Genomic DNA, 13,848 nt, shown 5'->3' with positions numbered 1-13,848 from the left:
ACTGGCGGTAGGCTTACAACAACCGCTAGTGTAAATAGGGGATTTCTACTTGAGTTAGCCATGGGCCCATAGTTCTATTTTAGTTGACGTCTATTATTTATGAACCACTAGTGAAAAAAATCTCTACCATCGACAAAAAACCGTTTATGTACTAGTGGATGTTGCAGATATTAATAATATGCTTTACAAACTTAGTCAAAATTAAGATAGTTTGACTTAGGATATATGTCAATTCTTTATACTTCCTGTTCCTGATGGAAGGAGTATACGTTACCTCCTTTTAGTTGGGGTCTGTCCTTCAAAAAGGAAAAATGAATAAAGAGAAGAAAAGGTTATTATTTTTGTTCAGAAAAGAGGGAAGATGGAGCTTATTATTAAACTTAGGAGTGTAAAGGCAAGTTCGCAAGCTGAGCATTACTATTAGGGACTTCATTTTAGAGGAATTGAAATCTGCTTTATCGATTAGTCTATTTTGCTTGGAATTTGACATTCCACGGCTTTCCCAAGCTCACAAATACGCCTATCTCAAATTCACATGGTGGGAGATGGAAATGAATTCTATAGATCACCATGTTATATTTCTATTCTCCAACTTATAACATACTCTTCAACTCGTTTCCCTTCAATAGAAATGCAATACATAAAGTATGTCCCTTGTATGACTAACAATAATATACAAATATATTCTATATATAACCATATTAGCTTAATTAATCTATGACTAAATTGTAATTATTAGAATGATTCAATTCCAAGGATCCAAACGAGCCTATGTAATAAGCTTGGATTGTAGCACTAGCACACCATCATTAGAGGGATGCACTACTTTAGTGGTGTGGTGCAAAAGAAGCACTAGTAGAGAACAGACTTTCGATTCAGCACATTATTCTCGGCTAGCCGATCCAGGTTTCCTGGGCTTCGTAGGACCTTTAGTCCCGGTTGGTAACACCAACCCAGACTAAAGGGTCTACATTAGTCCTGGTTGGTATTACTAACCCGGACTAAAGAGCCTTGACCTTTAGTCCCGGTTAGTGTTACCAACCTAACTAAATGACCCTTTAATCTCGGTTGGTGTTACCAACCTAGACTAAAGGTCCTTCGATGGGCTAGTTCAAAAGAAAAGCATCCCACCCAAGGTCACATGTGCTGTGTAGGTGGGGTGGAAAGGTACACGCGAGGCTATGCATAAGGTTTTAGGTTTGAATCCCACGAGCCGCAGGGGTGGAAGACATTATTGTTTTTTTAGCTTGGGAGGACCTTTAGGCAACCGGGACTAAAGGACAATGCTTTTAGTCCCGGATCCCTAGTCCCGGTTGGGAAAACCTCCTTTAGTCCCGGGATTAAAGCCAGTTCTCAACCAGGACTGTTGCCCACTTCTCTACTAGTGAAGGGTGGCCCAAAATTCATTTCCTACTTGGGGCCCTGAAAACACCAATGTAGACACATCAATACTAGAGGATTTTCTTAAGGCTACTGCTAGTACAAATCCTCTATTTACACTAGCGGTAGGCTTCTGCGACAACCGCCAGTGTAAATAGAGGATTTCTACTCGCGTCAATCTTAAGAAAATTGCTAGTAGAGATGTATCTCCGGTGATGATTCATAGCCATGGCCAATGGGCCCATAGTTCTATTTATATTGGTGCCTATTATTTATGAACCGCCAGTGGAAAAAATCCCTAACATTGACTAAAACCGTTTATGTACTAGTGGATGTGCTAGATATTAATAATATTATTTATAAACTTAGTCAAAATTAAGATACTTTGACTTAGGATAAATGTCAATCCTTATTTATACTTTCTGATGGAATGATTAACATATACAACATACACATCATCTCCTTTTAGTTGGGGCCTCTCCTTTGAAAAGAAAAAATGCACAGAGAGAAGAAAAGGTTGTTATTTTTTGTTCAGGAAAAAAAGAGAGGAGCTTATTATTAAACATAGGAGGGTAAAGGCAAGTGCCCAAGCTGAGCATCATTTTGAGCTTGCATTGTAGCACTAGCACACCATCATTACAGGGATGCACTACTTTAGTGGTGTGGTTCAAAAGAAGGGTGGCACAAATTTCATTTCCTATTTGGGGCCCTGAAAAGAAAATGATCTCTATATAGGAAGTAGGAGGAATTTGTCATATGCATATGTGACTTGGCCCTTATTGGGTCTTTCCTATTGAACTTGGGACACTCCAATCCAATAAAGGGGAATTGCAACGCCCACTTATATGCATGCATGGTGCATCGATAGTTGTACCATATTGTCAACATGGTAGGTTCTAAAACTTTTTTTGTTTTTCCAACGTGGTGGAAATAAATAAGCAAAAAAAGCTGGAAACTGAAGTTTGTGCGCGGTTGAAAAAGAAGTTTCCGTTCATGTGGGTGACTTGGGTGCTGCCATGTTGGTGAGTGCTGACTTCTTGTTGGGAGCAGCTAGCGACCCAGCAGCAACAAAAGTCGCTGTATATAGGAGCACGCATACGATCGACGGCGACTTGACATAGATGTTTTCTCATATATATTATGAGCGTGTTTGGCACAGCTCTTAGAGGCTCCGGCTCATGCCACTGTAGGTGTACTGTAGCGAGGAGCCGGAGAAGCTTCAAATCGTGGCTCCACTGGCTTCTCCTCTTCTCAGTTTATTTTTACCTCGAAATCCGAAACACTCCATGCTACAGTGTCACTGCAGTGATTTTGAGGAGGAGCCGGAGCCCCTGGAAGCCATGCCAAACACGGCCTATATCATGGATCGTCTTCGGTCGCGGACCACACACATTCAGTCCCAACCGTGCAGCTAGCTAGCTTTGACGTCAAGGCGACGTGTGCCATTGCTTATAGATCGATGTGAACAGAACAGCGTATATATATGTAAGCTTTTCCATGATCGTTCGTAATCGGACGACGCGCGCTGAGATGTACAGTAGCAATCAAGCTAGCCACTAGTGAGCAGTGTAACCATGAAGAAGCTTTTGTCTGTAGTTTCTCCTTCCCTTGTAAGTAGGTGCAAAAAAGATATGCATGTATGTACATATGGTGCACGCGTAACATCTTGTATATCTATCTGCGTGCTGTTAGCTTTACGTTTTTCCACACTTGCTTGACGCCTTCGGAGGCCTCCAAATTAAACGTGTCTTTACATATTGTCGTTGTCGATCGATCAGCTCGTTTCCCATCTCCGTCCGTGTCCATCCATCGGCGTCGTCGTCGTCGTCGTCGGTCCAAAAGTAATGGGGCACCTCCGTTGTGGGTCGGTTGGCCAAACCCTCCTCGCTTGCTCCATTTCCACTCGCCTTTTCCATCTCGACGGGGCCTACTTACCTTCACGCCTCCACTTCCATGGAGCCTATAAAACGAGACCACACCCCCGGCAGCCATTGCCAACCACCAGTCCACTCACCATCACTGCTAGCTACTCCTCTTCTCTTCTTTTGCTCGCTTGTCGCTTGCACTCTCTCTCTCTCTCTCTCTCTATATATATATATATATATACCAGCACCACCAGAAGTTGCTCTCTGTGTGCGGGCCGGTCGTCTGAGCATCGTCCAGCTGGTGAGGTGAGGTAAGTAGGCAGCTAGCAATGGCGCAGCAGCAGGGAAGAGGCAGTGGAGCTGTGGTGGTCCTTGCGGCGGCGGTGCTCCTCTGCGTGCTCCTCCATGCCCACGTCGCGGAGTCGGCCATGTTCACCGTCGGCGACCGTGGCGGCTGGAGCTTCAACACCAACACCTGGACCAACGGCAAGCGCTTCAAGGCTGGGGACGTCCTAGGTACATAAGACTGTGACCTCACCTTTGCATAGAATATAGTGTGCCAGGTACGTACATAGATGTTCTCTCGACGATGATATACCCAAAGGGCGATATATTCTATGCAGCAGAGAGATTAATTCTTGGCCGATCGATCGAACTGAACAAACGTACGAGTAGCTTTTTAAATGCTCATAAACATATGCAGGCGTACGTGCACGGTTAACTAACTGTTAGTTCCTGGCACACTATCGGTGCCGGTGCAGTGTTCAAGTACGACTCGACGGCGCACAACGTGGTGGCGGTGAACGCCGCCGGCTACAAAGGCTGCTCGGCGCCCCGGGGTGCCAAGGTGTACAATTCCGGCAACGACCGCGTCACGCTCGCCCGCGGCACCAACTACTTCATCTGCAGCATCCCCGGCCACTGCCAGGCCGGCATGAAGATCGCCGTCACCGCCGCCTGACCGGTCGCGCCGCCGCCGCCGCCGGGTGATATATATACATCTATCTATCGACTACCTTATTGTCAGTTCGAGTGACTCGTATGGGCTTTTGTTATTACCATCGTCAGTCTCATAGATACTCCTATATTTGGTTCAGAGTCGTGCATGCTTCATGGATCGTCGCTACAGCATGCATGCGCCGCGTATGTTGATGAATATGAATAAAATGCACCATCATGATTCTGTTTCATGGTGTAAAGTGACAATGTGTGTGCTGAGTACTATATGCAACAGCTATGTACGTTAATTGGAGATTAATATTGGGCACCAAGGAATTTGGAAAGTTAAAACGCAAAAAGGAAACAAAACGACATCGTCGAGGACCTCCACGAGTTCGTTCAAGTTCTTACACTTCTCTCCGTTCTCGTTTAGATGACGACACCAACCTTTTTCTTCATAAAAAAACATTTTTTTAGATGCTTCAAGTATCCATCATATGACTTGTAGTCAAGCACAGGTCGGCAATCTTATATATTTTGGAGTATATACTCGTAAAAAAAAACAGAGGGCCAAAGCTGGTACAGTAAATCATTGCATACGAGTAAACGAATCCAAGTACCAGATTTAATCCAAGAACGACACCAGCTCTGTTATATTTGTGGAATGAAGTATCTAAGCAGGATTAGTAACGAAGTTCTATCAAACAGCTGCATCTGTAGATCGGATCTCATGGGCATGTCTTCCTCAGGTTAGGTGTAGCTTCTGAATCTGATGATAACAGGAAAGATGGGTACATAAATTTTCAAATGGACCAAAATCCCAGCAAAAGTCACAATGATTTTCTGGCCTCAGAAAGACAACTTCCACAGACGCTTAGTGTGACGACGAACAGAAAAAAAAAAAAAAACACAAAATGATACTGCCATCATTTTTTCTTTTTCCCGCCTTTTGTGTTCTTTGAACTGCCACCGGCTGAAGAACTGGGCGCTGCCTCCTGCTTCTTTGTCCTTCCGTGATGCTTGGGAACTAGCTCTGCTATTTGGATCATCAGCTGCTTCTCTGTAATATGTGAAAGCGTGTCAGTAAGATACAACTGCACAAATATACCCCCTACAAAGATCAAATCTTGGGAAGTGCATAAATAAATTAACTAATGGTGGACTCTCACATCTACAACTAGAAGCTGCAGAGTTTCTCATACTTTATTTTTACAAAATGAAAAGAAAAAAGGACAAGCTACAGCAAAATTAATATATGGCATCAAATTTCAAGGTATGCAATTGGAATAAAGCATCATAACAGCGCAAGCCCTTAAAGTCTTCCTTGTAGTCCTTTTTTTATAAGGATCCTTGTAGTCCTTAAACACCTCTATTCAGATCAGCATAAACCCCCTCTAGGTGATAGAAGATAGATGTAAGCTAAGTCACCATAAACACAGGTATTGAAAAAACATTCCACCACTCATTCACACAACAGTACTTAACAAAGGCTGGTCTACTGATTGTTCGACAGCAGTACAACAATATTAGGAATTCATATAGAGATCAGTATCAGGAACATGCAGCAACCAAGAAGAGTTCAGAGATGATGATTTCAGCTCATGGTGGAGCACTGGGAGGAGTCTAGGACAATAATTAACGAGAAATGAAGCAGAATTTGGAAGAGTATTACATGCTCAGTCTCCCATGTTCATGCTCATGCCTCAACCAAAAATTGAAGTCAAGTTAGAAAAAAAAAATATTTTATAAATATTTAGCATAGTTCCAAAGAAGCAATCCAACATGGTTACACAGTGATTGCATCAAGCCACACTGCTCATGGCAACATTATAGCATGATACATCATATCAAACAAAGATCAAATAAAAAAAGAACAATTGATGAGATTGTTCAAACAATATTCCATAAACCCAACACATATGAGTTATGAAAATAGGTAACATACATTACGTTTACTGAACAATTTGCTGCCAGTAACCAAAGATATCACCTTGGACACTTGTAAGGCAAACTTTTTCCAAGCAAGTCAAAATATGAATCATGGCACCTAGAACTAACAATAACAAAACTGTCTAAAGCATCTATGCCCATAGGAAAGATGACACAACAAACCCATGTCAAGAAGGAAACTTGCCTCTGAAAGGGCATCTTTAGTTCATACTCCCTCAGTCTTAAAATATAAGGCGCAATTTGACTTGGTGCGATCTTCAAGATCATACTTTAACCGTTAATTTATACTATTATATAAAAGTTATGGCAACAACAAAGGTATCATTAGAAAGTATTTGTAAACACAAATCTAATGTTACCACTATTGGCCCCGTTCGCTTCGCTGAAAAAACAAGCCGAAACACTGTTCCGACTGATTTGTTGTGAGAGAAAAACACCGTTCCGGCTGAAAAAAAAAGCTGAAAAGTACGGATTATAAGACAAGCGAACAGTTGTACTACAAAATTTTTATCTTATTAGGCTAATTATTGGTCAAACATAACGACGTTGAATTTTGAAATACGTGCATGCCTTATATTCTGAGACGGAGGGAGTATACTAGTATTTTTTTTCTAGTAGCTAATGTAAAGGTCAAATAGAACATGAGGGGCAAAACTGGCTATTAATCCAAACTAGAGAATAAGAAACGACAGTAAGGTAGTATACAAGACAAATTAGGTGTAAACAGTTAGCTACTGACTCCAAATAAGCTGCATAGTACTTGTTAAATAGGACAAAGATTCACTAATACAAAAGATGCTTTCATAAATAAATAGGCTTGGCCTCATAATACTGGAACAACTGCTTCTCCAGCAAACCCAAAATGTTTAGTAATTTAAGCACAGCAGATTCTTTTTTCTAAATGGCATAGCAGTGGGTTCAATGTACCAAAGACTCTCTACCATGACAGCAATGCCCTAAATTTCATTGGTATTCACTAACAGTGATTCTAGAATGTCAAAAGAGGCTCTTCTGAACTTAAAAAGAAGTATAGTTGAATGTAACGGTATTTTGCTTACATACACAAAAAGAAAAAACATATGCAAGTCACAGACAAAGAGATTCAGTAAATTCTAGTGTCAAAAGTATGAAGACCCTGAATTACTTAATATGAATAAACACAAGAAGAACCCTCGAAGGACATGAAGATTGTAGCAATTGAAGTCTACCCAACTAAAGGGAGGCTGACAGTTGAAGTATTCATGGACCCAGACTCAGGGAGTTCACCCAACAAGGCGAAAAGTGACGAGGTAATTGCTCCAATCTCTGAAATTTTTATTGTTAGCCCTAGTGAATAACAATTAAAATAATTCCATTATAAAAACCTGGAGTTTAGTAGACAAAAGAAAATCTGGAAAAATAAAAGAGTAGGTCAAAAGGAAACATAAAGCTAATCCAACGTGAAATAGTCAGCTAGACGTGATTCTGAAAGACTGAAACATAGATGTACCACCCACCAAGTATCCAGTTAGGGAATCATTTAGGATTGATTCAAAGTACAAACAAGAGGCTGCTAATTGATGGGTTGCCGGACATGCAAAACCTCATACTTTGAAAAAGAAATAGGCCCATATTGTTAACAAACATTCGAGTGTGGACGAAGCTCTGTGTTGTAGAATAAAAACCTCAAAGTGTTCAATACAGCTAAGCTGATTTTGAATAGAAAGGTAATACAGATAGAAACGTCAGGGAGAAGCAGACACATAGGTTTTCCTGATTTGTGAAATGATCCAAACATGAGTAATGCAAAACCAAAAAAAGCGCAGCAATAAAATTGGTTTCAAAAGGAAAATCATGCATAGATAATGCAGTAAGCAATTCTTGGCAATCATAAAGCTTCTGTTGATAGTCAACATACATAAAAGTTGAGCCATCAGGCAAAGCAGCAACATGAATTTTCCTGATAGCATTCACACGAGTTTGACACAGATCAGATCAAACTAAGGACAGATGTATGCATCCACAAACAACAGCATCAAGGCATGGGCATAATGATAAAAACGTGTATATCTCAACACAATATATTACTAATCTAAGGTATTAGAGTGGGCTGTTGTATCAAACTAATATAACACTGATGGAAGATGTAATAGTCTGGGAGTTAGCTTCTTTTTCATTTCAGAATAGACTCACACCTTGGTTCCTTGTTACTTATTTTACGATTAGCCAGATCCGTGCTATTCTTCCTTCAAAAAGGAAGTAATTACACTTCCAAAATCTCAGGTGGGTGCTGCTACAACATTGCACATATTAATGCAACTGCAGCTACGGGCCCTATTTCAGGCATTAGCGGCGCTAAACGGTTTAGCAGTGACTTAATTTAAAAGCACTAAAAGTCCAACCGGCCAACCTGCCAAGAAATGAGGCCCAAAAAATTGCACTGCCCCAAATCCAGCCCATCTATACATGGTATATAAGCATGCTCACAACCCTAGCATTTCAAGTGCTCCCCTCTCCATTCTGGGCAACTCAGTTCTGAAACTTTTGCGGCTGCTCAGCAGTGCGGTGACAGCTGTGAACTGCGAGTGGCAGCTGTGAATGACCATGAATGACTGCAAGCAGCGACTGTGTCATGGCTGCCTGCGGTGGCCTCAGAGGCTGCGGTCGTGGCCCTTCACCTGTGCTTGCTTAACTCCTGTTTTGTTTTTTTGTAATGAAGCCAAATGGTGGCTAAATCATGGTAGAAGTGCACCAAACCTTAGGGAATTGATTGCAAGGATTCTAGGTTTGACATGTAGCTCCTCAGTTTTTGAGAGGAATTGGAGTACATTTGAGCAAGTATAAGAAAGGAATAATATGTAGAATATTTTACATGCATCTGTTATTGTTATATTTTCCTTGCGCGTGAACATTTCTGCCATTTTGTTCACTTTCACTTCACCTACAGGTTCACACAAACAGACGAAATAAACAACTTCATGACAGGATGAAGGATCTTGCATTTGTCAATTCAACTCTAAACTCAAACAGAGGGAGAACAAGACAAAGGGGCCATTGAAAAACCAATCACCAATGTTCTTGAGGATGAGGAAAATGAGTGGATCACTGGTATTGTGCACATTGCTGAACCAGAACAGCAGCCGGAAGGTGTACAAGTTGGAGCAAGGGCATCATCATCACAAGGAGCAGCAACACAAAACAAAAGGAAGAGAGGTACCCAGCTTAGAAAGAGAAGGAAGCTGATTCCTGATGACGAAGAAATGCAATCAGCTGCTTCCTCTACAGATTCAGAAGATGAGAATCACCATTTTGACATGCATTCACCATCTGCATCATCTTCTATGACTTTGTTCAGATCTTTAGATTACAATTATCAAGTGATAAATCATTATTTATGCTGCCCAATGTGATGTGGCCATGTGGCAGTAGACACTTATGTCTTCCGCTAGCTATTCTACACTAATTTGGTTGGCTATTCGACTATTTGCTTATGTCCTAGATGGCTGGACAAGTCTTAAACTACTTATTGTTTAAACTTTAGCTTGATAAATTCTTATGTACTGTGTGACTATGTGAGTGGCTGGGTGTCACCTACTCACCTATGTGTTATGTGTATTGTCACTACTATCTACTATGTGACTCCTTATTGCTTCCTGCTGAAAATCCCTTACTTCTTTTGGCAATAATTTGCTTTTTTTTGTGAAAATGCTATATGCCTTAGCGCTTCTATAGCAGCCGCTATAGCGTGCTTAGTGTTTTTTTCCGAAGGCGCCGCTAAATGCTTTAGCCCGCAATTTAAAACACTGCAACAGACATACACATTTCATGGGTTTGGACTTCAAATGTTAAGTTCCCTAGCTAATAAGTGGAGTAAAAATACGAACAATAACCAACTACCAGTTTGCCATCTTCCTTCCTAGATGCAATCATCAATAAGCAAAAACTATTTCATATTTACACAAAGGAAACGCTTGAATACTGCATACTTGTTCGTCCCAGCTGAATCATTAGCAAATTCACACATGCTTCAGAATCGAGTATAATATGTATGCAGTCCCATTCTAAATCCAGCTCAGGTGAAAAAGTGTGCAGTTCGGACACTTACTTGTTTTAATAGCAGGATTGACGGGGGAGCCGTCATCTTTCTTGAGCTGCACCCTGACCCTCCCCACCTGGAAGAAATCCCTTGGGTACGCCTTATCCAACTACGCATAGCAACAATTGGCCAGCCAGATGTGCAAACCAACGAAACGATACTGTCAATCCTGAACTGGAAAAGGAAACGATCGGGGAAGGAATCAGGGCGGGTACCTCGACGGCGTGGGGGATCTTGAGGTGCGAACAGCAGTCGGCGATCTCGATGCAGGTGGGGTCCGGGCAGGCCTTGGCGGCGGCGATGCGGCGGCCCTCGGCGACGGTCTTCTTGGAGTTAAGGTAGACAGGGTAGATGACGTTCCACTTCTTGATGGTGCTCCGCAGGTCGCCGCAGCCGCCGTCCATCCGCGTGCCGTTCGGCGTCGCCACCGCGGCACAGATCCTGTCGGAGGTTCTTCTGATCTGGAAAAGAGAGTGAGACGGATCGGTTTGGCGTTCACGGGATGACGGAAGAGAGAAAAGGCACCCCCTCACGCTGAGTAGATTTACTGGCAGACTGCCCTGTTGGCCTGATCATGTTTGATTTTGATCCCTCGGCTCGTCAGTACAGAGAATCACTCAACACTGATGCTGTTTCGCTGTACGAAAAAAAATAAAATTATACTATAACTGATAAATTCAAGCAAACAGAGTTGAACTTGCAGTTACAGTGAGAACTCTATATCGACGTATTATAAGTACATTCTTTTTTTTTTCCAATGTCATCAAATTGGGGCTATTGCGTTCTTGCCCCCTATTTTAAATCTTAATTGTGATTTTACCCTTATTTTCTCCTACTTTGTGTTTTTACTCCTGCTTTTCCAAAATGAAGGTTCCGTTTACCCCTACTCCGTGAACAGCAGGTAACGGTGTTAAAAAAGTTGAAAGATGACGAGTTTGCCCTTCCGAATATTGTGTTTTTGCCCCTATTTCAAACCCCAATTGTGATTTTACCCTCACTTTCTTCCACTTTGTGTTTTTACCACTACTTTTCCAAAACGAAGGCTCCGTTTACCCCAATTTTTAACTCAGTTATCTACATCCGGATCAAAGCAATTAAAAATTAACAAAAGTCATGTGAAAAGACAAACTTACCCCTTATCTCTCGGTCGTCTCTCTCAGGGTCGTCCCTCTCAACGCTAGCAGGCAGCGGGGGCTGAGTGCGGCGGCGATGGCGGCGGAAGAGCAGCGTCGGGCCATCGGGCGGGCGCGGCGAGTGGGCGCGTGCGGTGAGGCAGAGGAAGCTTAGCCTGACGTGGGCGCGCAACCAGGCACGCGGCTCTGCTTGGCGCGGGCGCGCGTGGCTTGGCCGGCGTCGCGAGCACATGTCTCGTGAAAGCAGACGACTATGGAGTGTGTTGAGTGATAGAGTCCACTTAATGTTGATGCACGCATAGGTGACGGCGGTGGACTGGGCGTGGTGGATCGGCCTCCTCCTCGGCGCCGTTCCGCTGCTCGCGCTAGCTGTGTGGCACAGCAACGACGTCTGCCACTGTGCCTTCTTCGCGCTGAAGCGTTGGCGCCGTCGTGCGAGGCTCCCGTCGGGCCACATGGGCCTCCCATTTGTGGGCGAGAGCCTCTGGCTGCTCTGGTACTACAAGCTCGCGCGGCGCCCCGACGGCTTCATCCACGCCAGGAGGAGGCACTACTACGTCGGGGGCCGCGCGGGCGACGTGGGCGTGTACCGAACGCACCTCTTTGGCTCGCCGACCGTCCTCGTCTGCTCGCCAGCAGCCAACAAGTTCGTCCTCAAGTCCTCCTAGGACGACACCTTCGGCATCCGCTAGCCCGCGCTGGAGCTCGTGGGCCTCTCCTACGTGGTCAACGTCGAGGGCAGCCAGCACGCCAGGCTCCGCGGGTTCATCCTCGCCGCCATCAACCGCTCCGGGCCATCGCCGAGGTCGTCCAGCCGCGTCTCGTGGTGGCGCTGCGGTTGTGGGCGGACAAGGGCACCATCTCCGCCGCCACTGAGATCAAGAAAGTACGCTTGCATGCTCCTTAATTAGCTATATATTCTGATGCACAGTGATGTATGCTAATGTGTTTATTTGAAGCCATAAATCGAATAACTAACGCATGTGCTTGCAGGTGACGTTCGAGAACATATGCAAGATGTTCGTGAGCAGGGATCCGTCACCTCTCACCGACAAGATCTCCATGGTCGTCTGCTTTCATGAGACGCGCGCTCACGACGCCGGCCAAGCCACGCGCGCCCACGCCAAGCAAAGCCGCATGCCTGGCTACGCGCCCACGTCAGGCTAAGCCGCGCGCGCCCGCGCCGCTTCCTTCGCCTGGCCGCACGCGCCCGCCCGACGGCCCGACGCTGCTCTTCCGCCGCCACCGTCGTCGCACCCAGCCGCCCGCTGCCTGCTAGCGTTGAGAGGGACGACCCTAAGAGAGACGACCGAGAGATAAGGGGTAAGTTTGTCTTTTCACAGGGCTTTTGTTAATTTTTAATTACTTTGATCCGGATGTAGATAACTGAGTTAAAAATTAGGGTAAACGGAGCCTTCGTTTTGGAAAAGTAGAGGTAAAAACACAAAGTGGAAGAAAGTGGGGGTAAAATCACAATTGGGGTTTGAAATAGGGGCAAAAACGCAATATTCGGAAGGGCAAACTCGTCATCTTTCAACTTTTTTAACACCGTTACCTGCTGTTCACGGAGTAGGGGTAAAATGAACCTTTGTTTTGGAAAAGCAGGAGTAAAAACACAAAGTAGAAGAAAATAAGAGTAAAATCATAATTGGAGTTCAAAATAGGACAAGATCACAATAGTCCCCATCAAATTTGCATACCCTCACGCGCATGAAGTCTTATGAACACGTAGAAAGACCGGGTGGATAAATCGTTACGGAGCCACCACATTCGTGCTATTGGTTGCTGTTACAAATGATTTGCATATAGGTCTATAGGACAATAAGACAATAAGGGCATGTTTGGAACATAACATTTTTTTCTCTTCTTACATTTTTACTGTGAAACTTATATGCAAACCCTATAAAATACCTACGTTCTAAACTAGCCCTAAAGTTATTGTATGACATTATACAAAGAGTACTTGGTATTGTATTTGAAAATAGATATTACAAGAAGAGCGTCCCGCGCGTTGCTACGGAAATCCCTGATGAAATTATACTACTTATATTTACTAATATGATTGAATAAATATCATAATATATGTTAGTGGATGATTTTTAGCATTCTAATGTGGACTATTAAATAAATATTAGTAAATGATATGGTTTGCTAATGTAAATAACTTGAATGAAGACATAATGGCATGTGGTAGTAGACGCTGATGTAGACACTTTGTATGGAGAGATAGTTGAATGTGCTAGTGGGATGTTCTAGTGGATGATGATGTGGACACTTTACATAGCAAGATAAATTGCTAGTGGGGTTTATCTTTATAAGAGATATAGATTAAGTGCTGAATTTGTTGATGGATATTATAATTTTGTGCGTATTTACTACTAAACACTAAGTAAACAAAAATATTCATTTCATACACGGGATGAGAGAGAGAGTATGAAAAGTCAAATTTGACCTTGTGAAAGTGAGGGCCCACATGTCACTTCTCCATCTCTTCTCATTCTTTCCG

The 13,848-nt window shown here is 43.3% G+C and overlaps 2 protein-coding genes and 1 pseudogene across 3 annotated transcripts; 2 read left to right on the top strand and 1 right to left on the bottom strand.

Moving 5' to 3' along the window:
• Positions 1-3,388: 3,388 nt before the first annotated feature.
• Positions 3,389-4,451, top strand: LOC136497371 (basic blue protein-like). The gene is made up of 2 exons (XM_066493164.1): positions 3,389-3,761; positions 4,007-4,451. Exons 1-2 carry the CDS (start codon positions 3,575-3,577, stop codon positions 4,204-4,206), a joined length of 387 nt encoding a protein of 128 aa, XP_066349261.1. The 5' UTR covers positions 3,389-3,574; the 3' UTR covers positions 4,207-4,451.
• Positions 4,452-4,960: 509 nt separating this feature from the next.
• LOC136496923 (signal recognition particle 19 kDa protein) lies at positions 4,961-10,766 on the bottom strand. Of its 2 annotated transcripts, none has more exons than XM_066492704.1 (3): positions 10,425-10,766; positions 10,219-10,318; positions 4,961-5,244 (listed from the first exon to the last, which is right to left on the bottom strand). In XM_066492704.1, exons 1-3 carry the CDS (start codon positions 10,611-10,613, stop codon positions 5,111-5,113), a joined length of 423 nt encoding a protein of 140 aa, XP_066348801.1. In that variant the 5' UTR covers positions 10,614-10,766; the 3' UTR covers positions 4,961-5,110. The 2 variants fall into 2 exon arrangements, with proteins under 2 accessions (XP_066348801.1, XP_066348800.1); XM_066492703.1 differs by lacking the exon at positions 4,961-5,244 and adding an exon at positions 9,121-9,236 and having other exon boundaries at positions 10,425-10,752.
• Positions 10,767-11,418: 652 nt separating this feature from the next.
• On the top strand, positions 11,419-12,509 carry LOC136495836 (ent-kaurenoic acid oxidase-like; annotated as a pseudogene).
• The last annotated feature ends 1,339 nt before the right edge of the window (positions 12,510-13,848 follow it).

Source organism: Miscanthus floridulus, chromosome 12 (assembly GCF_019320115.1).
Source record: "Miscanthus floridulus cultivar M001 chromosome 12, ASM1932011v1, whole genome shotgun sequence".
Lineage (NCBI taxonomy): Eukaryota > Viridiplantae > Streptophyta > Magnoliopsida > Poales > Poaceae > Miscanthus > Miscanthus floridulus.
This window is presented reverse-complemented; position numbering and strand designations above follow the sequence as displayed.